Source organism: Martes martes, assembly GCF_963455335.1.
Source record: "Martes martes genome assembly, chromosome: 11".
Classification (NCBI taxonomy): domain Eukaryota; kingdom Metazoa; phylum Chordata; class Mammalia; order Carnivora; family Mustelidae; genus Martes; species Martes martes.
The window spans coordinates 13,908,603-13,930,980 of record NC_137899.1 but is presented as its reverse complement, the minus strand read 5'-3'; the positions used below and the strand labels follow the sequence as shown (position 1 = coordinate 13,930,980).

Sequence of the window (22,378 nt, the reverse complement as noted above, 5' to 3'; positions counted from 1 at the left end):
CAAGGCTCCAGAGAACTTCATTTCTGAAGATGTCACATGGGCAGATTGGGGTAAAAAAAAAAAGGAAAAAAGTGTGGGCAAATTTAGGGAGGATGATACCATAACTTATCTGAAAGAGGACATGGAATATACTTGACATAAAATTGATATCAGAAAAAATATAAGTGAAGGGTTATACTGTGTAGACACAAAGACTGAATGAATGAATGAGTGAACAAAGACCCGAATAAACTCCTACAGCATTTTTCTTGGTTTCTCCTTCGGCAATGGAGCCAGCAGACAGGCTCACGAACCTCAGTAATGACGCACTGCAATTTCTACACAATATTCAGAAGACTTTTTTATTTTTTAAAGATTTATTTATTTATTTATTTCACAGAGAGAGAGAGAGAGAGATATCACAAGTAGGCAGAGAGGCAGGCAGAGAGAGAGGGGAAAGCTGAGCAGAGAGCCCGATGTGGGGCTCGAACCCAGGACCCTGAGATCGTGACCCGAGCCAAAGGCAGAGGCTTTAACCCACTGAGCCACCCAGGTGCCCCTTCAGAAGACTTTTTTAGAAACAGAGTGTAGCATAATTCTCTACCTAGAGCAGGAAGTTCAAGAAAACAGACAGGTGAGATATTATTGGGTTGTTTTTTGTTTGTTGTTTTTGTTTTGTTTTGTTTTGTTTTAATGGTGAGGAGCTACAGGTAACACCGCGAAAAAGAGCTCTTCCCAGCATCAGCTACACGTCTGAACGGATGGCAACTGAAAGAACACACGTGTAAGTCACCAAGATGGGTGTCCGGGACGTAGATGGAGGTCCAACATACATTCCTCTTGTCTGAAAGATGCTGAAGCAAAACAAGAACCCGCAATTTGCCTGATGTATTAGTACGATTCGTGCGCGTTAAGTCCCTTCCTGGATTGTTCCCAAGATTCTGTCAACATTCAGCGGTTCAGTTTCTTTTAAGTAAAACGAAGCAACCTATTTCTTTCCTACACAATGTGCCAACTTCAGAAACTGTGGTCTCCTTTATAAACTATACCAATCCCTTGTAATAGATCTTTCAACAAGTGCTGATGTAATACCTGTCCCTAAAACGAGCGTCATGCTCACTCTGAATGTTCACACACACGCAACCATGGATGCTCCTGAACCTTTTAAGGAACATCTCAAACACCAAAACCAAGCTTTAAATTCCACATTTCCTTCATCCTCAATGATTCCAAATCATTGGAATAATTTTTTCCAAAAAATTAAAAAGCTCAGCTCTTCACTTTCAATCAACAGAATCCCCCAAAAATTCAAGCATCAAAACATTCACGAAAAACATTAGCTTTCTCTATTTAGAAGAGATAAACTGAACCAGCAAGATGATCAATCTTCCATTACACTTGGCATCTAGAGAAGATGGTGGGGCACATACTTACAACTGACCAAATGAGGGAGCTTCACACTTTAAGGATTTCACAACTTCCCCTGTATGTAAATTAGGACCAGTATTCACTAATAAAAGCAGTACTTTTTCTTTTAATGTTACAATTCACCTAGATATTCCACACTGTTCTAATTTGAAAAGAGCACATGTAGAAGTATTTTAAATACCTCATTTAAAGTCAAATGGATGACTATAATAAAGTCTTTTATTTACTTAACTAAAAAAACCTATTTAACTGTTATTTAACTAAAGAATTACAATTCAACAGATTTATAAAAATAAATTTTTAAATGGGGTTTATATATAAAGATACAAAGTCAAAATATAAAATGTGTATATATATGTTTATACATGTATTTATAGACCTCTTTCGTTTTACATTCACATTTATAATTTTTAGCATGTATCATAAAATTCAGTTACACTCTAAGCACTCTGAATTGATAAAGGCCCTTTCTTTAGATTATTATAACAAACTGCTAAAGCTAATACTGTAAAGCATAAATTTTCAGCACAAAGTCTAATTAATACATTATTTGATGCTGTATACTTACTACATCAAACTTCTGAGTGATGTTCCCCTGGATATCAAGTAAATAAACCTTGCCGTAATGGGTGCCCAGTGCCAAAAACTGCAAGAGGAACAGAGGGGTCAGTTTATTAATGTACCATTAATACACATTTAGTAATCAAACCATTTTCGAAGTCAAAACTCTGAATGCAAAAGTGGTGAGCAACGCCTTGGAAGGGATGCACTCCTTGGAGAAGGCTTGTTTCTGGCTTCAGGGAAATAACAGAGCAGGGCCCACTTTATTGTGAGAGTGCAAGGTGGCTGTCAGAATGACTCATGAGGACCCTCATCTGCTGACAACTAATGGTGTGGATGCGGTCCGTACACAATGCCTGACGGACTGAGGCTGCAGACTCCAGTGCAGCTGGAAAAATACGACCAACCTATGGTTGAGCTCCGAGTCAGAAGGGAATGATTAACCCCCGTGTAATTTATGGCAAATGTGTAAATCTGTGCTATCATTTAAGTTGAACAAATATACACACATGCACAAATGCCAAAGTATGATTTTTTTTTTAAAGAAAGGAAAATCTAAGTCATGCTGAGAGATGGAAAAGCTTGGAAATATTTATATTATCAGTTAGCACTTAGATGCCTCTATAAAAGTTAATGTATAATACTGAGTGTAAATGTTTATATTCTAATGCAAAAAAAATCCTTTTCTGTCACAAAATAACTGCTGAGCAATATATTCATTTTACGGTATGAAAGAGTTCATATCTCCCACTGTTCCTTTAATTCTTTGAACTAACCCTAAACAAGCATGTAGAAACTTTAGGACTACCTGAAATATGACATGAGATTTTTCTTCTTTTTTACTTCTTGCGGCATTACTCAAATAGTTCCAAATTCTATGTATTTCATTGCATGGGAGCATGCTTCATTGCAACCTATAATGAAATGCTCAAATTTACAGGCACTACTAAGCGTTTCAGTCAAGCAGCACAATCTTTATAAAAATAACCTTACAGAAAGTCAAGATTTAAAAGGATTTTATCGAAATGGAATTGCTTAAAATGAAATTTCAGTTCAGGCACTTAAAATATGAAGCTACATTAAAGAGAAGTCACAAAAAGGGAAAGAAGGGGTTCATTAGAAATTCATCCCCTGCAATGCCTTTCACTCCTGCAAGGTTGCCTTTTTTTCAGGAAGAAAAAAGTCCCCCGGGTAAAAAAATCAATACTGGTTAATAAAACATCAGGTGTGCAGACATAACTAGGTATGACGATTCCAGCGCACAGGCCTGCCTGAATGCACCGGGTGCCATGCCGATTACTCATCCAGGGCAGACAGCAAACCTGCTGGAAACGGGAAGCCTGGGCCCCGTAAAGGAAGGGGCAAGAAGTAATTCTAGGGGGAAATTAATCTGAATATTTAAACCAAACCGGGACCCAAAGCAAAAAAACATTCTAATGTTGCATCCAAAGCAAAAGAACATTCCAATCAGAAACAGACGACGCAGATGGTTCAGACGGTTATCATTTTCTTTTGACACAGTGACTCTGACAATATCTGAATTTAAAAGAAAAAAAGAAACCTGCATAATACTAACTAAAAACAAATACTTTTCCTCCCTCTGAGGCTATGATAAAACAACGTGTCTTAAAAGCTCACCACACCCCAAGTATTCAACAGTATTGATTCTCCTCATAAACACTGTATTTAGTTTGTTAGAAAAGTAAAGGGGCTTGGATCCTAAAGATGCTTCAGTACTGGGTGATTCTCCAATGCCTCTGTGAAGGCCATTCTGGAGCTTCCAGTGACACTTCATTTTATCAAAAGTTTCAAAGGTTCTATGCAGAATACCCAAATATTAATTCCTTCCTTTTCCCTTTTTTGAAATTACTAGTTTGACTCATTTAATATTTAAGATGGCAAGAAAACATAAAATAATTATTTTGAATTTATAGTTTCAAGCTGAAACTGTAATTACTTTACTTCTCAACAAAAAAATCCAGTGGTTTCAGGGTGCCTAGGTAGCTCAGTCAGATAAGCGCCCAACTCCTGACTTCAGCTCAGGTCATGATCTTCGCAGGGATGTGAGATCCGTGTGGTGGGTGTGGAGACTGCTTAAGATTCTCCTTCCTGGGGCGTCTGGGAGCCTCAGTAGGTTAAGCCTCTGCCTTTGGCCTCAGGTCATGATCTCAGGGTCCTGGGATCGAGCCCCACATCAGGCTCTCTGCTCAGCAGGGAGCCTGATTCCCCCTCTCTCTCCTCCTGCCTCTCTGTCAAATTGAAAAAAAAAAAAAAAAAAAAGGAAACAGATTCTCCTTCCTTCTGCCCCGCCCCAAAAAGTTAAAATTAAAATTAAAAAATGCAGTGGTTTCTATGACAAGCTACCTTTTGTTTACTAAAACGTTTCATCATTTGGATTAGATAAATTGTTGCTGCTGCCTTTTCGAAATAAATAATTTCACTGCTCTTTAAAAAAAAGTCTGATAAGACAAGTGTATAGGTCTTAGAAAATTTATTTTAACTACTGAAATTTTGTTGCTTTCACTTGCTAGTGTTTTTGATAACTCAAAAATTCAACAAAAAAATGCAAAATTGGCCACAAATCCCAAGAGTAAATTCAAATCCTTTGAAATGTGACTCTTTGTAGCCATTAAAAGCCTTGAGCTTTTGTAAGCATTAATTTTTTTTTAACCTGAGGACACTTAAAATCTTGGATGGAGAAAGAATAAGCATAATTTAATCAGCCTCCTTCATGTTTACTTACAGAAACTTGACTCCTTTTATAAACTACCAGATGGATGTCCAATCCTTCTGACCCATCCCATCCACTGGCATAATGGCTTCTACTTTTATCAAGTGGACTTTGTGTAAGTAAACAAGAGGAACAACTGACAAGCTTTGGACACCACAAAGGAAACAAGTAGGAGTAGATTTCCTATGTGATTAGCTGTATAGCGTGATCTATATAGATCTATATAGATCTCCCCATGGCATTTTACAGTATTCAAAACATCAGAGCAGGGAGTGCCTTTAACTACACACAAAAAACTAAGTCCCAGGAGTTGATGTGACTTCCCTGGAAATGGTCAATCAGTGGTAGAGAGAGGGCCTGAATTAAGAGCCAAAATACTCTCAACTGGACCAGAAGCCTCATAAATAGAAACATGGGCATCAGATTAAGAGCATGTGTTCTACAAGTCAGCACTGATTACAGTTCCCACTGTCAGAAGGCTCCTTGACTGAGTTGGTTTAACTATGGTGTTAATAAAGTTTGATCTCTTGGCAGGCAAACTGTTTTCCTTTTTATCCATTCAAAGGTTCAACCATATATGCTCAGATAAAAAGCAGGTATAATGGTATAATAAAGGAGACAGATTAGAAAGACTGATTAATTAAATTTAAAGAGTACGCTTAGAATGGCAGCATCTCTAAGATCCTACGGAACATGGCCAATATCAGCTGTGCTTAACTCTGAAGGAGGAGTTAGACAGTAGACCCTGAGGCAGACAGTCTTGTAGTAAAGACCATTTCAGGCAGAATGGATACAACTTGTTCAAAGGTATGGAATCACATAAAATCACACAGGACAAAGTTAAGAAATAACAAGTGGTTATATATGGCAGAGGCATCCAGTTTGTGCCCAGGGAAAGAGACAAGTGATGAGTCTGGAAGGTCGGTTAATAGGAAACATCTGAATATTTATGGAGATGAAAGGTAGAAGAGGAAAAGGGTAGGGGAGAGGCTGTCCAGATCACGGAACACCAGGAAAACAATCAAGAATTCTGGGGAGAATTACATGATCGGATCTGACCTTCTGGAAGATGACTTTAATAGAAAGAAATAGAAACAGAAAGCTGTGGCTGGACCAGAGTGAAAGCAAATCTGTAGGAGAGTAGACTGCCTGGCAAGGTGTGTGTTAGTTCTGGGAGGAACGACAAGTGCCTGAACCAAAAGATGAGGGCTTGGGCTGGAAGTGGGCTCAAGAAGGTGAGATGGGAGAAGGGACATTATGAGTAAAAACAGTCAAGTGTTGCTACCAGAACACCACCCAAGCAGAAAAAAGTGGGAAGACATAAAGCCAACTGCAGGAGAGGGCAAGATCTTAGGGGGCCTTAAACACCACAGTAAGGAGCTTAGACTTTATGTAGCAGATGGTGAAAATCACACTAGGGTTTTAAACCTGTATTTTCAACACATCATCCTGGCAACCAGGTGGCAGAAGGCTTTAAAGTAGAAAAGTGAGAGGTCTGTGAGTGCAGGCAGGGGAAGTGCGAAAATCATCAGGGCTTAGGAATGACTGGGTAGAAGCAAAGCAAAGTCAGCTTTGGCTTAGGTGACAAGAGACTGTGATGCCACCAAATGGGATAGAGATCAAAAACAGATGAGAGATTAGAGATGGAAAGGAAGATGCATTCATCATGGGTGTGCTGAGTTTCAGGTACAAACAGAACAAAAGGAAAAACTGTTTAAGAGGCACGGGGATAAAGCAGCACACTACTCTGGGGAGGTGTCAGTGTGTAGGTAGTCACAGGAATTATGACATTTAAAATGAAGAAAAGTACAAACTAAACAGAAATGTGGACAATGGACCAAATCCTGGGAATACCAACATGTGAAGGAAAGGTGGAGGGAAGGAAAAAGTGAAAGAACCAGAAGGGAATCATAGCAATGATCAAGAGAATAATAAAAGAATGGTGCCATGATAAAAAGGCTTTAAGAAAGCTTATCTCAGCCTGTGTAGAAGAAAGGTCAGATCCACACTTCTGAAAGCAGCAAAATATCTGTCAGCTGGGGAATGGACAGATAAAATGTGGTATGTCCATACAACGGAATACTATTTAGCAACAAAAAGGAGTAAAGTACTGATCCAGGCTACATGACCCATGAAACTCAAAAACATTACGCTAAGTGAAAGAAGCCAGACACAAGAAACCAATGTATGATTTCATGTCTATGCAGTATCCAAGATGGGCAAATTCACAGACACAGAAAGAGATACATGGTGATGTGGGGCTAGGGTTAGCAGCACTGGGGGTGGGGGGAGGAGTGAGATGTGGTGCAAATCAACAGTAGACAAAAAGACCTCTGAATGGGAAGAAGAAAGCCTCTGTGGGGAAGGCTGGGCATGGATCCAGATGAGTTGGGAAAGGGGTCAGGAGCCGAGGCTTCATGCCTGAGAGATTCGATTTTCTTAATTATAAAGAAATGGCATCCTCAGAGTAAACGGATAGTGGCTGAAAAGACAGACTAAGGACTAATGGAGCGGATGAAACACAAATCTGCAACAGTGTTTGTAGTGGCTTGAGGGGGATAACAAAGGACAGGGACGTAAGTGAACTGAATATACCGGTAGAAAGCAAAGCTAGTTAACCACCTGACAGAGATAAGAAATTAAACAAAGAACCAATTCAAGATCAGAGCTCCCTAAGTCACAGAATAGGGTTAGTAGTAAAATTAACACAAAGGCTTGAAGGATAAGAGGAGTCACCAGAGAGCACACTGGAAAATCCTCAAATTCCAGGTATGGATGCCGTCTTACTGGTGGAGAGCTGAGACAAGGCAGAGGTAAAGGTCTGCAAGGACAGCAAGGCCTTTCTTCAGTGAGTGAAGCAAAGCAAGGAGGAATTTGGGACATGACAGCAATGGGAGCAGGAAGATGGCAACCATGGGAAGGGGTAGTACAACCTAACAAGAGGTGCCCCGAAGAAGGGGGTTTCTGGGGAAGCAAGAGCAGACAAGCATTCTATTAACATGCTGAGTGAATACCGGAATCTGTTTATAGCAGAATGAGTCCTGAAAGAAAAAGGAAGGGTAGGGGCAAGGAGGAGGATGAGGCAACACCACTGGTAACACAGGATAAAGCCAGGAGATGGATCAGACTTGGGGGCTTGCCTCACTTGTGGGGCCCGTCGGGAAGAAGAGGGCAATGGTTCAAATGGCCCAGTCTCCAGCACTCCACCTACAACGCATTTTGTTTTGGTCTGAGAATAGGCTAAGGGTGCTGTATAGCACTTAGCTTGGACTCAAATTTTGTGGGGGCTTTGTTATGGCAAGGATTAAACTGTGGAATATATTAATTCACTCATAGGTCATACAAGTAATCATTTGGGCCTTTCTACTGATTCCTAACACCTCCAATGTAATCTCTTCTTCACTTGTGAAAAGCACTGAGTGCTACACCATTTCCAATCTTTTTTTTTTTTTTTTAATATTTTATTTATTTGACAGAGAGAGATCACAAGTAAGCAGAGAGAGAGAGAGAGAGAGAGAGAAGCAGGCTCCCTGCTGAGCAGAGAGCCTGACCATTTCCAATCTTAACACTTCCCAACTCTACTACTTATGGTTTGAGGAATTTAAAGTGATGGAGTTGCCAAGAACTACTTGCTCTAAATCTTTCACATCTATCTAAATTCTATTTGATACACCCTTGCAGTATGGGGAGGGGTGTCTGTGTGTGCAAATGCATACATATAATGTTTTGGTTGTCATTTTCATTTTTTTGTTGGAGAGGAAGAAGAAAGGAAGAGTGGAAGGGAGACACAATTACTGGAAAAAGCCACCATCAAGAGCATCAGGATTCCACAGTATAAACAAATTTATAAGAGAAACAACTTACAGAAGAATCCTCTGGAACGGTTACCTTACCTTGTCATGGACTGTCATGCAGCTAGCTGCATCCTTCTGAAGGATTTCTGTTACCCCATTGGAAAGCCTTTCATACTTCAGTTTGGGCTCCTCTTCACTTTCTTCTTCCTGCACAAAGAGCAGAGAAAATGACAGCCATCACGGATTCATTTGAAATAGTCAGACTCAAAACACATTTCTTATGGGGAACCCAGAGAGGGCTTCCTCAATGACTGCCAATAACTACAACTACAGCTCAAGGTTAAGATCGTCATGTTTCATTTTTCCTACTGGGTGTATCAGCTACTACAAATTCAACAGCAGAATACATTCAAAGGTTGAAAACTGGAGGGTACGTTCTTACTGCTGACAGAATTCAACTTTGGTATATTAGAGTAAATACAAAACTATCTGGCCACATAAGGCAATAAAAGATGTGTAGGCAAAATACTTCTCAGTTTGACCTCATGGGCATAAAATGCTCCCAGCAGGGAGATAGTAATACAATAAACCTCCAAAGACATGGATTTTGTACCTCAAGACTATAAATATTTTTGTCAGATTTCAGAATATTTCATTTTAGTTAGAAAAACATAATTATAAAATATCAAAGAAAGGAAATTGGAAATTTTATATACAACAAAATGTATTTGTACCTTCAGATAAAAATATTTAAATATTTACTTTCCAAAACTGATAATCCATGATCATTTGTGTTTGTTAGAAAATGTATTTACTTTCATTTGAATAAACCTAATGCATACAAATTTCTTTTTCTTAAGTGCTCCACATCACTCGGCGTCAGGGAAATACAAATCAAAACCACAATGAGATACCACCTCACACCAGTCAGAAAGGCTAAAATTAACAAGTCAGGAAGTGACACATGTTGGAGAGGATGTGGAGAAAGGAGAACCCTCCTACACTGCTGGTAGGAATGCATGCTGGTGCAGCCACTCTGGAAAACAGCATGGAGTTTCCTCAAAAAGTTGAAAATAGAGCTACCCTACGACCCAGTAATTGCACTACTGGGTATTTACCCTAAAGATACAAATGTAGTGATCCGAAGGGGCACGTGCACCCAAACGTTTATAGCAGCAATGTCCACAATAGCCAGACTGTGAAAAGAACCAAGATGTCCATCACAGATGAATGGATAAAGAAGATGTGGTACTACTCCACAGTTATGGAATACTATGCAGCCATCAAAAGAAACGAAATCTTGCCATTTGCAATGACATGGATGGAACTAGAGGGTATTATGCTGAGTGAAATAAGTCAATCAGAGAAAGACAATTATCATATGATCTCCCTGACATGAGGAATTTGAGAGGAAAAGTGGGGGACTTGTGGGGGTATGGAAGGAAAAAATGAAACAAGATGGTATCAGGAGGGAGACAAGCCATAAGAGACTCTTAACCTCACAAAACAAACTGAGGGTTGCCAAGGGGAAGGGGGTATGGAGAGGGTGGCTGGGTTATGGACATTGGGGAGGGTATGTGCTATGGTGAGGGCTGTGAAGTGTGTAAGCCTGACAATTCACAGACCTGTACCCCTGGGGCTAATAATACATTATATGTTAATAAGAAAAATTTAAAAAAAGAAAAGAAAAAAAAGAAGAGAAAATATTTGAAAAAAAATTTCTTTTTCTTAAATGTATTTAAGTTTCTTAATCATTTTGTATGCGTTATTACTAACTCTGTATGTTCAACCTCACTGCTGATACACCATACCTTATAATATCCCTAATCCTCACAGTTATGGAGTAAAGTTAGGAACCTATATTTACTATGATGGTTCTGAATTAAATCAAGGATAATTATAAAAATTATTACAATGACTCAGAAAAAGATGAAGCCTTAACAAAATATACAGCAACAGTTGAAGGCATCAGTGAAAGGGCTGCTGAAGCCACTACCTGAGCTAGAAGGACCAAGATTTCAAGGTGGTGGAGAAACCGGAGAAAGCAAGGGGAGGTGAGTTGCCAAGCACCAGCCATTCTTCCTGGAGGTATTTACCAATTCGGAATGTAGGATAAGAGGCTGAGAACCCAAGCTCTGCCTTGAAAGATGGCCACTGCTCTGCTGAGGGTAGGAAAAGTAGTAGCAAACCTTCTGGTACTCACAGGGCTCAAGTAACTGGAAGCTTGAGGGGCTAAGATCCCAGTAGAGGAGAGAGGCATACAAGTGAGCTTGTTCCACAGCTACTTTTCCCCATAAGACAACTGCCAATTTCGAAACCAACATGAGGCAAGAGGGTAAAAAGCTGAGAAGATAAGAAATAGATTTCGGAATTACCAACAAAGGAAGTCCTGATGAACACCACAGGCTAATCAGAACTCCTGGTCCCTAAGGGACACACAAAAAAGTGCTTACCAAAATGTCAATCTGTCTCAGACTCAGTTCAACCCCTGACTAGATTAAGGTATGTATGTATTCCCCAACCTACCTGTCCACCGAAGGACAAGATGACTCCTGAGAGAAAGAAAACTTTTTGGAATACGAAAACTACTCGGGCCTCTACTATTTTCATTTATGATACTGAGAATAAAAGATAATAAAATCAATAAAATATCACCAGATATGCCACAGGACAGGACCAAGTAACTAAAAGTCAAGGAGAAAAAAAAGACCATAAAAACAGACCCATGGGTGACCTGGAGTTAGCAAAAAGGGCTTTAATATGACTATGATCCATTTGTTCAAAAAAAAAAAAAAAAAAAAAGAAGACAGATGAAAGGATAGCAGTTTTCAACAGGGAATTGTAATCTGTTAAAAAGATTCAAATGGAAATTTTAAAAGTGAGAAATGTCACTGAAACTAAGAACGCAACAGATGGCTTAGCAGAAGACAGGATTAGTGAAGTGTAAAACAGGTCAAAAAATATCCAAAGGGAAGCCAGAGTAGAAAAACGGATGAAAAATACATTATAGGAGATATGTGGAATACAGGGTAAAGGGCTAACATTTTTAGTTAAAGTCCCAGAAAAATAAGAAAAATGGCAGGGGGGAAAAGCAGAAATGACATTTAAAGAGGTTAACAACTGAGAATTTCCTAAAACTGACAGACATCAATGCAGGAATTCAAGAAGCTTTGTAATCCCATGCAAGATAAATATGAAGAAAATAACACCTAGGTACATCACAGTAAAAATAAGTAAAAGAAAAATGACTTGTAGAGTAGTTAAACGCTGGGCCTGGTGAAGATTATGACTGACGGGACACATCGGGCAGAGATGCAAACTCAAATGTCAAGAGAAATCTTTGCCTCTGGGGCACAGAACTGTATCATCTCATGGAAAGGAGGATATTCATCAAACATCATGAAAGAGACTTAGTATCAGATCCCACCATTCCCTTGACTTTAGAAAAACAAACACTGGAGAGTTAAATGTAATTATTCCATTTTATAGATTTTTAGTACAATGATGACCAGAAATTTTAATTTCACCAAGACACATACACAAAGCCAAAATTCAAACTGTTATGAATCGCCTAAAGTTAATGACTTGTACAACACACTACCCAATCGCCTATGAAAATGATGCTACACATCACAACAGAAAATGAGGCTACAAAAGCCTCCACAATTTCTATGCCTACAAATAACTACCAACTATCAATAGGAAATGTTTAAAAATATATTTAGTGGGCGCCTGGGTGGCTCAGTGGGTTAAAGCCTCTGCCTTTGGCTCAGGTCATGATCTCAGGATCCTGGGATTGAGCCCCGCATCGGGCTCTCTGCTCAACAGGGAGCCTGCTTCCTCCTCTCTCTCTGCCTGCCTCTCTGCCTACTTGTGATCTCTGTCTGCCAAATAGATAAATAAATAAAATCTTAAAAAAAAATGTTTAGCAGATGCATTAGTTATCTATTGCTGCATAACATATTATGCCAAAGTTTGCTGATTTAAAAGAATAAATGTATTACTTTTATTTTATTTATTCATATTTATATAAATTATTTAATTTTATTCATATTTATATAAATTATATATTCATATTTATATAAATAAATAAAATTTATTCATATCAAATATGAATTTAATAGTTCTGTGGGTAAGCAATACAGGACTGGCTTAGGTGGGTGGTTCAGACTTAAGGTCTCTCACAGGGTTGCAGGCAAGATGTCTGCTGAGGCTGCAGCCATCTGAACACTTGACTGGGGTTAGGGTATCTGCTTCCACAATGGCTCACTCAAATGTGGCCAAGCTGGTGCTGTATGTTGGCAAGGGGCTTCAGTTCCTCACTTCACTGACCTCTATCTGGATTGCCAGAGTGTCCTCAGGACATGGAAAATGAAGTCCCCCGAAGTGAGTGATCCAAGAGAAAGCAAAGTTGAATATGACCTAGCCTAAGAGGTCACACTTCTGCAATATTCTACTGATCATACTGGTGAGCCACGATTCAGTGTGGGAGAGGGGGTCACAAGAGCAGGGGTAACAGGTGAGGATCACTGGGGGCCATCGTGCAGGCTAGCTACAAAAGTAATAAAATTAAGAGCAATAAAGATGGTTTAAAAAAATCAGTAGGGGCGCCTGAGTGGCTCAGTTGGTTAAGCATGAGCCTTCAGGTCAGGTTATGATCCCAGGGCCCAGGGATTGAGCCTCACATCAGGCTCCCTATTCAGTGGTGGGGGTCTGCTTCTCCCTTTCCACCCCACCCCCTACTCGTGCTTTTGCGCTTCCTCTCTCTCTCAAATAAATAAAATCTTTTAATAAAATCAATATTCCATGCCTTTGAAGAGCGGTCAAATTTATTTCCCCAGTATATACCAGCTATCAGCTGTTTATTTAGTAAGAGTATTAAAAATCAAACTTTCCAAGAATAACTTTAAAAACAAATAGTGACAGAAGGGAGTATAATTGGCATGGTTATCTAAAAGACCTATACTACTTGGGGTGTCTGGGTGGCTCAGCTGGTTAAGCATCTGATTCTTGAGCTCGGCTCAGGTCTCGATCTCAGGGTTGTGAGTTCAAGCCCCACATCGGGCTCGACATTAAAACAAACAAACAACCACCCACCTATAGTTCTTTAAAAAGATAACTGACGATAACCAACCCCAGAAGCCATTGTATGTCAAAACTGACTTGTTAAAATAGCTAATTAATTACATCTAAAAAAACCTCCAAAAAGGAAAATAACAAAAAGCAACATATAAATACTTCTACTTATGTACCTACAAGCAAGAAATAGAAATCCTTACAAAGTTAACATTAAATGTAGCAAAGACGACGTGTGCCTTCTGAAGTAAATGTGTTAAATACAAATTGAATCCTGAATGCTGGTCTTTATAATAAGATGCCACATGTTGCTCAAGTCTGGACATCAAATGTGCATCCAATGTGAAAAGTTAATTCTAGCCTCTTGACTGTTTTGCATAAAAGCACTCATCCACGGACCATTAGATAAAGTTACTGTAAATAAGGTTTGCCTGTCTTATTTATAAGTGAAAACCAAATAATTTCTCTCACATAAATATACAGAAATAAATACTTTCGCAACACAGCTCACTGAAGCATTCGTGCTAGGCTTCAAAACCCATAAATAAAATGAAAACTCTGATATTACGCAGTTGATGTAGCATTTCATGCTTTTCTGACAGGTATCTTTTATGTTAAGTTAAAAAGCAGGCTAAAGGTGAATTTTTAAGGCTTTTTTTTTCCTGCTTGCTGTAAACAAAGAAAATGGAAAATGATTCAAAAATACAATTCATGGAAGTTATTTCACTGCCGCAGACTATATATCACATTTTAAATAATTTTTTTAAAATCAAGCAGATTCAATATAGTTTCACCTTTAAAAAAATTAAGCAGAAAGAAAGGTTTTTGTGCAGTTTTAATTTCCATGGAAAACAACCCAGTGTTAATAAAAGGCAAATCAATAATTTTTGTTAAATTTTAATAATCTTGCAAAGCTACAAATAAAACCATCAACAGTCTGAGTTGAGATGACAGTTAACTGCGTTTCTATGACAACCTAGTGGAATAGTACAAGTCTTGACTTGCAGCTAAGCGAAGATATGAACAGAGTGACATTTACCCATACAAGAAAAATTTGCAGCTTTCCTTTAAAAGGAATCAATTCTTCAACTAACATGGATTTTCACTAAGTGTAGAGCACTTTTAATTAAAGACAAGTCCTTTAAACCATTCTATGTAGGATTCTAAAACACTACCTGAAAATAAATTTCATATCACAGTCATTCCTACAGAGCTTGTACTTATAAGCAAAAAAATTATTTTTGTGGATAACAGATTAGGGCAATTAAAGATTTCTGCCTGAAAAACTATTTCGTAATTTGTTACTAACACTGTAGGGCAAATTTTCATGGCAGAAGTCCTATCACCTAAGTCAGATGTGCACACCCACAAGAATATTGCACTTTCCACCTAATAATTTAAAATTCATGTACCAGAAAAACTTTTTTGGTGTTTATAACCAATTTTTCATCCTCTTTTAACTTTCTCCATATCTTTCACACACCAGTACATTTTATATACCAATGTTACAGTCCAGAGGAGGATCTGAATTTTACTTTTAAAACATATGTGTCATAATGTATATATTCAGGGAGTTAAATGGAAAGATCGTTACACTTTTTTATTGTTACTCTTAATATGGAAGTTAAAATTTTATTTCTGGATACTATTTCTTTATTAAAATGCACTGGGCTTTGTTGTTATTGTTGTTGTTGTTCTGTTTCTTTTTCCCCCCAAAATAAAATACCAGAAAAACTGAAAGGGAGGGGTGAACTATCTTATAAGACCCGAGTAAAGCCAGTGGAAAATATGATCAGGTGAGCACTCCCTGACGAATTACAACTTTTCTCTACCAAGATGGCCTCCAGCTTCACCTGTGAAAAAGACCTCAGCTGAACATTCAGAAATTATGATAAGATGAATGGTTTACTGGGCCTCATGTCACCATTGCATCTGACAAGGAGCAAATCCAAAGCCAGATACAACAGGAACACTACGAACATTAAAAAAAAAAAAAAAAAAAAGTCATTGTTTTAAAAAAAAATGCAGTCTGAACTACCAGGGTAAAAAACTTAGTGTTAATAAAAAGCAAAAAAATCATCAACCATGGGTATGAAGGTATAAAAGAAAAGCCAGAACATTCTCTATAGAATTCTAATTCACTTAAGGGGAACTGAAATATTCAAAACTGGTAGACACCCTTGTTAGTTTGATACTAAAAAAACCTACTGAAATCTAGTTTCAGAATATCTGAATTATAGAAATTCCATATTTTAAAAAATTTTCATTCTTTACAAATAATTCACTTTGGTTTTGTTGTTGTTATTATTTGTTGTTCGGTGGTGGAGGGGGAGAAGGGAGAAAGGGAGAGAGATAATACGGAACGGACTCCACACCCAGCAAAGAGCATGACATGGAACTTGATCTCACTACCCTGAGATCATGACCTGAGCCAGAATCAAGAGTTGAACACTCGACTGACTAAGCCACCAAGCACCCCCAAATAATTCACTTTGAAAGAAGTCCCATGAGATACTGAAATCTTTTGTAATCACTATTCAATAGAGAAGACACAGGGAGAAGAGAAAAAAAAAGTTGAGTCAAATACAAATAAAATTTTTTTTTAAAAGCACAATTCAAACTATACTGTAAGTCCATCAAAACACGTAATTTGAATCTCAAAAACATGACTAACAAATTTTTAAGAAACAGACTTATTCTATCGACTACAACAAGGGTATTATCAACAAAGTCAAGAACTATACATTTTATTGTGTTAAGTACATGTATTTGAAACTACAATGTTATCAGTAAACATATATGCATATACATGCACATTACAGGACATCCCCAAATACGTCATGTCAATCTTGAACTTTACACTAAAGAATAAAAGAGATCTATGGTGAGAAAAACCTGCATAAAGACCCTGAACATAAGATTCATAACTAATCAAGGACTAATGATTCCAATTAGCCCTGTTTTGCTTACCAGCCCCCCTCAAATGAATGCTACCTCCTTAAAAGGGCAAATGCAACCATTAATTATTGTAGGCTAGAGTTCTATTACAGAAAATAATTTTCTTCACACAAAAAGATGGCTGGTAGGAAAGACAGCTTTATATATCCTTCCAAAATGTCAAAACATATCAAGAAAACTACATAAATAAGTGAAAGAGTAACTTCTAGTTTCCACTAATAACACAGGTATTATAGCTGCCTCAATGACCAAACTTTTTAAGAAAGTGACATGGAGATAATGGAATTCATCCACAATAAAACAACTGTGGTCAAAGCTCCCAGGATGCCTTTCCATCAGACTGGTGACAGATAAGCAATTACATTCTTATATGAATGCAAATAATGTTGTTAAATTTTGACTTTCAAGCAATACTGCTATTACAGAAAACATATTAACCAAAGAAAGCAGCTGAAATTAGAGCTGATAAATATAATCTAGATGACATGGGTCCACTTTTTCATATAGATAATTCACAATGAGCCTATTCATATCCATATATTTAATTTTTTTAAAAGAACTTATTTATTTATTTCTGAGAGAGAGAGAGATTACAAGTAGGCAGAGGGTCAGGCAGAGAGAGAGGGGGAAAACAGGCTCCCCACTGAGCAGAGAGCCCGATGAGGGGCTTGATCCCAGCACCCTGAGATCATGACCTGAGCTGAAGGCAGAGGCTTAACCCACTGAGCCATCCAGGTGCCCCTAATTTAACTTAATTTTAGAGAGGGAGAGAGGAAAAGAGAGAGTGGCAGGGAGAGGGAGAGCGAGAATCCTATTAAACAGGCTCCACACCTAGAGTGGAGCCTGACATAGGACTCGATCTCACAACCCTAAGATCAAGATCTGAGCTAAAACCAAGAGTCAGACGCTTAACTGAGCCATCTAGGCACCACCATATCCATATATTTCTAAAAGCATAAAATACATATGGTTAAATAAGGGGTTCTCAAATCAAGGGTAATTTTATCCCCACAACACATTTATTTGGCAATGTCTAGAGACATTTTTGTTGTCACAACTGAGTGGGAGGAGAAGATGCTGTTGGCATCCAGTAAGTACAGGCCGGAGATGATGCTAAACATCCTACAATACACAGGACAATCTTTCAAAACAAAAATTATCCTGAGAAAAATGCCAACAGTCCCAAGATTAAGATGCTGGGTTAAATAAATTTCATAAGATTAAATGTTCTGCAGACATTAAAATCTGTTTTCAAAGACCTTTAATAACAAAGGGAAGTATGGAACAAGTTTCTGTTGGTGGGGGGAATCAGAAGGATAAGCAGCAAAACAGTGATCTTCCTAAACCTCAGTTTCTTCATCTGTCCACTCTGGGAAAGAGCACGACCCACATCACAGGGTTGCTGCGGCCATTACAGAAAATAACAAATAATCACTACTGCGAGCTATTGCCAATATTTTCTATACTTTCAAAGGTAAACATGTGTTACATTTATTATAGAAATAAATGCTGTTTTTGAAGCCATTGTTCAATCTCCCAAACTCTACCTACTGAACTAAGATTCTTATCTTTTAAAGCTGCTTTCCTTACCATAACACTTTGAGTAGAAAAGTGAGAGAAAGTTGAACCTCTAATAATTGAAGAGCTCTACTTAAGATTCACAGGCTATGCAGTCTTCATAAACCCTGGTCTCTCCTCTGCCCTATAGCATCAGAATTTCATGTTCAATTCAAGGCGGAAAAAAATAAGGTGAAAGTTCCCATGCCCTGAGCCACATACCATAAACAGGATCAACTCCCATCATTTATTTTATATTGGGAAAGCGATAAGAATATATAGAGGAGGGGGGGACCGAAAAAGCAAATAAGCTTTTCATTTCCTTCCAGCCATATGGAATAACCTCACCAATCTTCAAGGTATGCCATTCAGGTGGACAATTTCCGCCACTAAAGCCAACATAACCCTCTTTTCCTTTCTTCCCAATATCCCCTGGTGATCACAAGATCCTGAGAAGCAGGGTTTATGCCTTTTCATTGTTCTGAACTTCACCTAACAAAACTGTGGGTACCTAATAAAGACCAGTGAAAACAAAAGTACGCGATACCAGCAGACCGAGTTTAGTAAGAAGCTTTTCTAAGACATTCTCATTTGGATTTCCACACAGGAAAATCCAAATCATAAGCTATCAGCCAAAAGGAACTGCAGAGATCACCTAAACTACGTGTTATTTTACAGACACAGTGGGGGGTGGGGTGGAAGGAGACTGGGAGCTGGAGGCACTAAACAGAGGGAAGAGAGTAGCTATTCCGCAACAGCAGAAATCAGAATTATGAATGTACAGAAAAGAAGCTATACCCCCTAATTACAAGAGCAGATAGAGACCTTACAAACTCAATTTTCATGAACAACTTACATTTATAATTTATATGTTTACTGTTATATGGACAAGAAAGATGCTCCAGTCCCTGAGATTATTTTACATTTTAGAGGAGATTAAATATTTCTCAAACATCTTTCAATTGCACACTCCATATTCCAGATGCAAAGAAGCACCCGGCTGGTCCCCCCACCAAAGTCACTGACAGCGTCCCAAAACTTTCCACGAAGAAAAAAATAAAGATGAAAACCTACAGTAGCAATAACAATTAAGACAAAGTGTTAACTAGAATCAAGGAGAGACTAATATATTCAAGCATACATTCAAGTAATGGGGGTTCATGACATCCCTTGATTTGCTTCACAGAAATACAATCTGAACAGAAGTCAAAAGCTGCTTTTGCCCACCCACCAACCCTCCCGTGCCCGTGACCCAGAGCCTGTCCTACTCGACCAGATGCCCAACTCAACCAGATGTCCCTTAGGGACTGTCTTCTCCAGAAGGAGGGAAACCTTCTGCAACCTCTTCCCACTATTTCTTGACACCTGCACTTTCGGCCCCAGCCACCATCTGTCCACATCATCCTCCTACCGGCAGAGACCAAAAGCCACTGACATGTGGCAGGGCATTACTGATGGTCTGACAGTCCAGCACTAAGTACTGTAGGACCAAGAGAACACTGGTAGCAGGAAGGGGGGCAGTGCAGGGAACCAGAGAACACTCAGAAAGGTCAAGTAAGAATGCAACAGTAAACCAGAAAATAGAATCATTAATGAGCTCAAGGGCTAGCACTTTTTAAAGACAAATAGCATAAGGTAATCACAGAATACACTGAGAAAATAAGTCATCCCAGTACTGCCCATCTCCAGCAGAAGGAGATCTGGCCTAGACTGTTTCTGCATGTTCTATTAAAAACCCTCAAACAGAAAGTCCCTAAGCTATTTAAACTGCCCTATAACAGGGAAATAATAAAAACCTCCCAATTCATTTTGAAAAGGCGGTAGGGGCGCCTGCGTGGCTCTGTTGGTTAAAGGGCTGACTCTTCATTTCTCCGCAAGTCATGAGACTGAGCCCCACATTGTGCTCTGTGCTCAGTGGAGAGTCTGCTTGAGGAGTCTCTCCCCACCCTCGTCCCTCTCCCCATTTGCACACACACGCTCTCTCAAATTAAAAAAAAAAAAATCTTAAAAAAAAAAAAAAAGTGGCATAACCCTGACACCAAAATTCCCAAACATCACAGGGGAGGAAAAAACAGTTCAGTCACGTCAGGTCAGAACTTAAATGTAAAAATTCTAAACAGAACATCATAAATTAAAGCCCCGCATGTATTAATAGAAAACTTTTAAGATCAAATATCACAGAAATGCAAAGACTATTCAGTCTGATCCATAAGAAATCAGACTTCATCATTTGAGAGGCCAAAGAAAAACAGTAGAACCAAAATGGCAGATACTAAAAGAGCATTTATAAAGTTCAACCCTCATTTCCGATTCTTTAAACAACAAAAAACTTTCAGTAAATAAGAAGGTTTCTTTCTTGAAATGCTGAGTTGAACATTTGAAATCAAAAGCCAACATGACACTTAACAATGAAGAGAAACAACAGGAAACTCATCGGTGTCTATTATCAAGTTATTTTTCAAAACTAATTTAGGGCACCTGTGTGGCTTAGTTGTTAAGCGTCTGCCTTCAGCTCAGGTCATGATCCCAGGGTTCTGGTATCGAGCCCCGAGAAGCCCGCTTCTCCCTCTCCCAACTTCCCCTGCTTGTGTTCCCTCTCTCGCTGTCTCTCTGTCAAATAAAAAAATCTTAAAAAAAACCCAAAAACTGATTTGGAAGTTTTAGTCAAGGTAAAAGACAAGACAATGGAAAACAATGTATCATTGTTGAGGGTCTTAATTAAAGATGATATGACTACAGGGAAAGAACTCTTAAGGTTTGTGATTAATCTTGTGTCAACCTGACTGGGCCATGGGTCGGTCATTACTCCAGGTGTACCTATGAGGAATTAACATTTAAACTGGTAGACTGATTAAAGCAGACTGTCGTTCCCAATATTGGTGGGCTTCAACCAATCAGTTGAAGGCTTGAACAGAACAAAAAGGCTGACGCTCTGGAGTAGTAGAGAGTTTTTTCTGCCTGACTGCCTTCAAACTGGGCAGCTTTTTTTTCCAGTATTCGAATCGGAACTGAAACACAGGCTCTTTCTTGGTGTCGAGCCCGTGAAACCCCTGGCTCTCCTGGGTCTCCAGCTTGCTGACTTACCCTGCAGATCTGGGGACTTGCCAGCTCCATAATCACATGAGCCAATTCCTTATAATAAATCTCTTTCTCTCTCTCAGATCCCACTGACCTCTCTCAGATTTTCTCTTGCTCTCTCAGAGGCTACTGGTTGTTTCTCTACAGAACGCTGCCTGATACACAACATAGCTCCTGCCAAGACAGAGAACTTGCGTGGGCTGCTGGCCTCTTAAGCCCAAATGAGCCCCGAAGACAGTATAAAAGGAAAGAGCAATTTCAGAACTTAACAGCCCCAAGTGAGAAACTGTGGAGGCAACTGGAATCATCGGGAAGGGGGAGCTGTTTAGACGAGCACTCACCCTCTGAGGTTTTGCTACCCCATTCACTAGAGAAATGGGCTCTGCCCCTGACTAGTGAGCACTAAGAAGCTGCACTCACTCCTCAACCCGAACCCTAACTCGTCTTCTGTCCTTCCCCTATGAAATGGAGATTAACTCTTGTCAGTGCTGCTCCCTCCAGCAGATCTGCCTCACGGGCACTTTATAAGGACTCAACACTCATAGCACAAATTCCCACACTGAAACATATTTTTCAAGGAAGCATTCAAAGAGAAAAAAAAAATCTAGAGGAGGCTGTAAGAGATATGAAAAATAAATAATGAGAAATGAGAAAAATCTTGGTAAAGTTCACTAATGTCATTAAAAAAAAAAAAAAAGATGGGAGAAAAGGAGAGAAAATTACCCAAATCTAATTACCTCTTTGTTTTACAGTACTTCAAAAAATGAAGATACATTACTTTTGATTTTGCCACATCATTAAGAAAATGTTTTCAAACACATCCAAGTGTGAATACTGTTATTAGGGAACGAAGAGGGAATGCTATGGTGTCTACTGGAAGCCTGCAAATACCCGGAAGTAACTAACCCTTAGAAGTTGGAGGAGGCCCAGTAAAGGATCTCCAGACCCAGAAGGCACTTTAATGCCAAAGAAATGAAGCAAACTACTCCACACCATTTACACAGAGTTTTATTCAGGGTAACTTACTGATAGGAGCAATGGTGGGAGGCAGAAAAACGATCCAGAGCACTACATCGCTATTCTCCACCACATACTCTCCACCTAAGCCTGGACCTCAATCCACAGTTTTCATAGAGTGAGGGGCATGGTAGTGAGATCACAGGGTAGTTATGTAAAGTGACACCACCAGAGGGTCCGTACTAGTTATCTAGAGTGG

General features: G+C 39.0%; 1 protein-coding gene across 1 annotated transcript in view; it reads right to left on the bottom strand.

Annotated features, from left to right (window-relative positions):
* Nucleotides 1-22,378, bottom strand: part of VPS41 (VPS41 subunit of HOPS complex) — a 173,721-nt gene that overhangs the window by 127,879 nt on the left and 23,464 nt on the right. The window contains exons 3-4 of the mRNA XM_080817899.1: nucleotides 8,593-8,700; nucleotides 1,976-2,053 (exon numbers count right to left, since the gene is read on the bottom strand). Of these exons, the coding sequence (XP_080674025.1) occupies nucleotides 1,976-2,053; nucleotides 8,593-8,700 (186 nt within the window). The remainder of the gene's footprint in view (nucleotides 1-1,975; nucleotides 2,054-8,592; nucleotides 8,701-22,378) is intronic.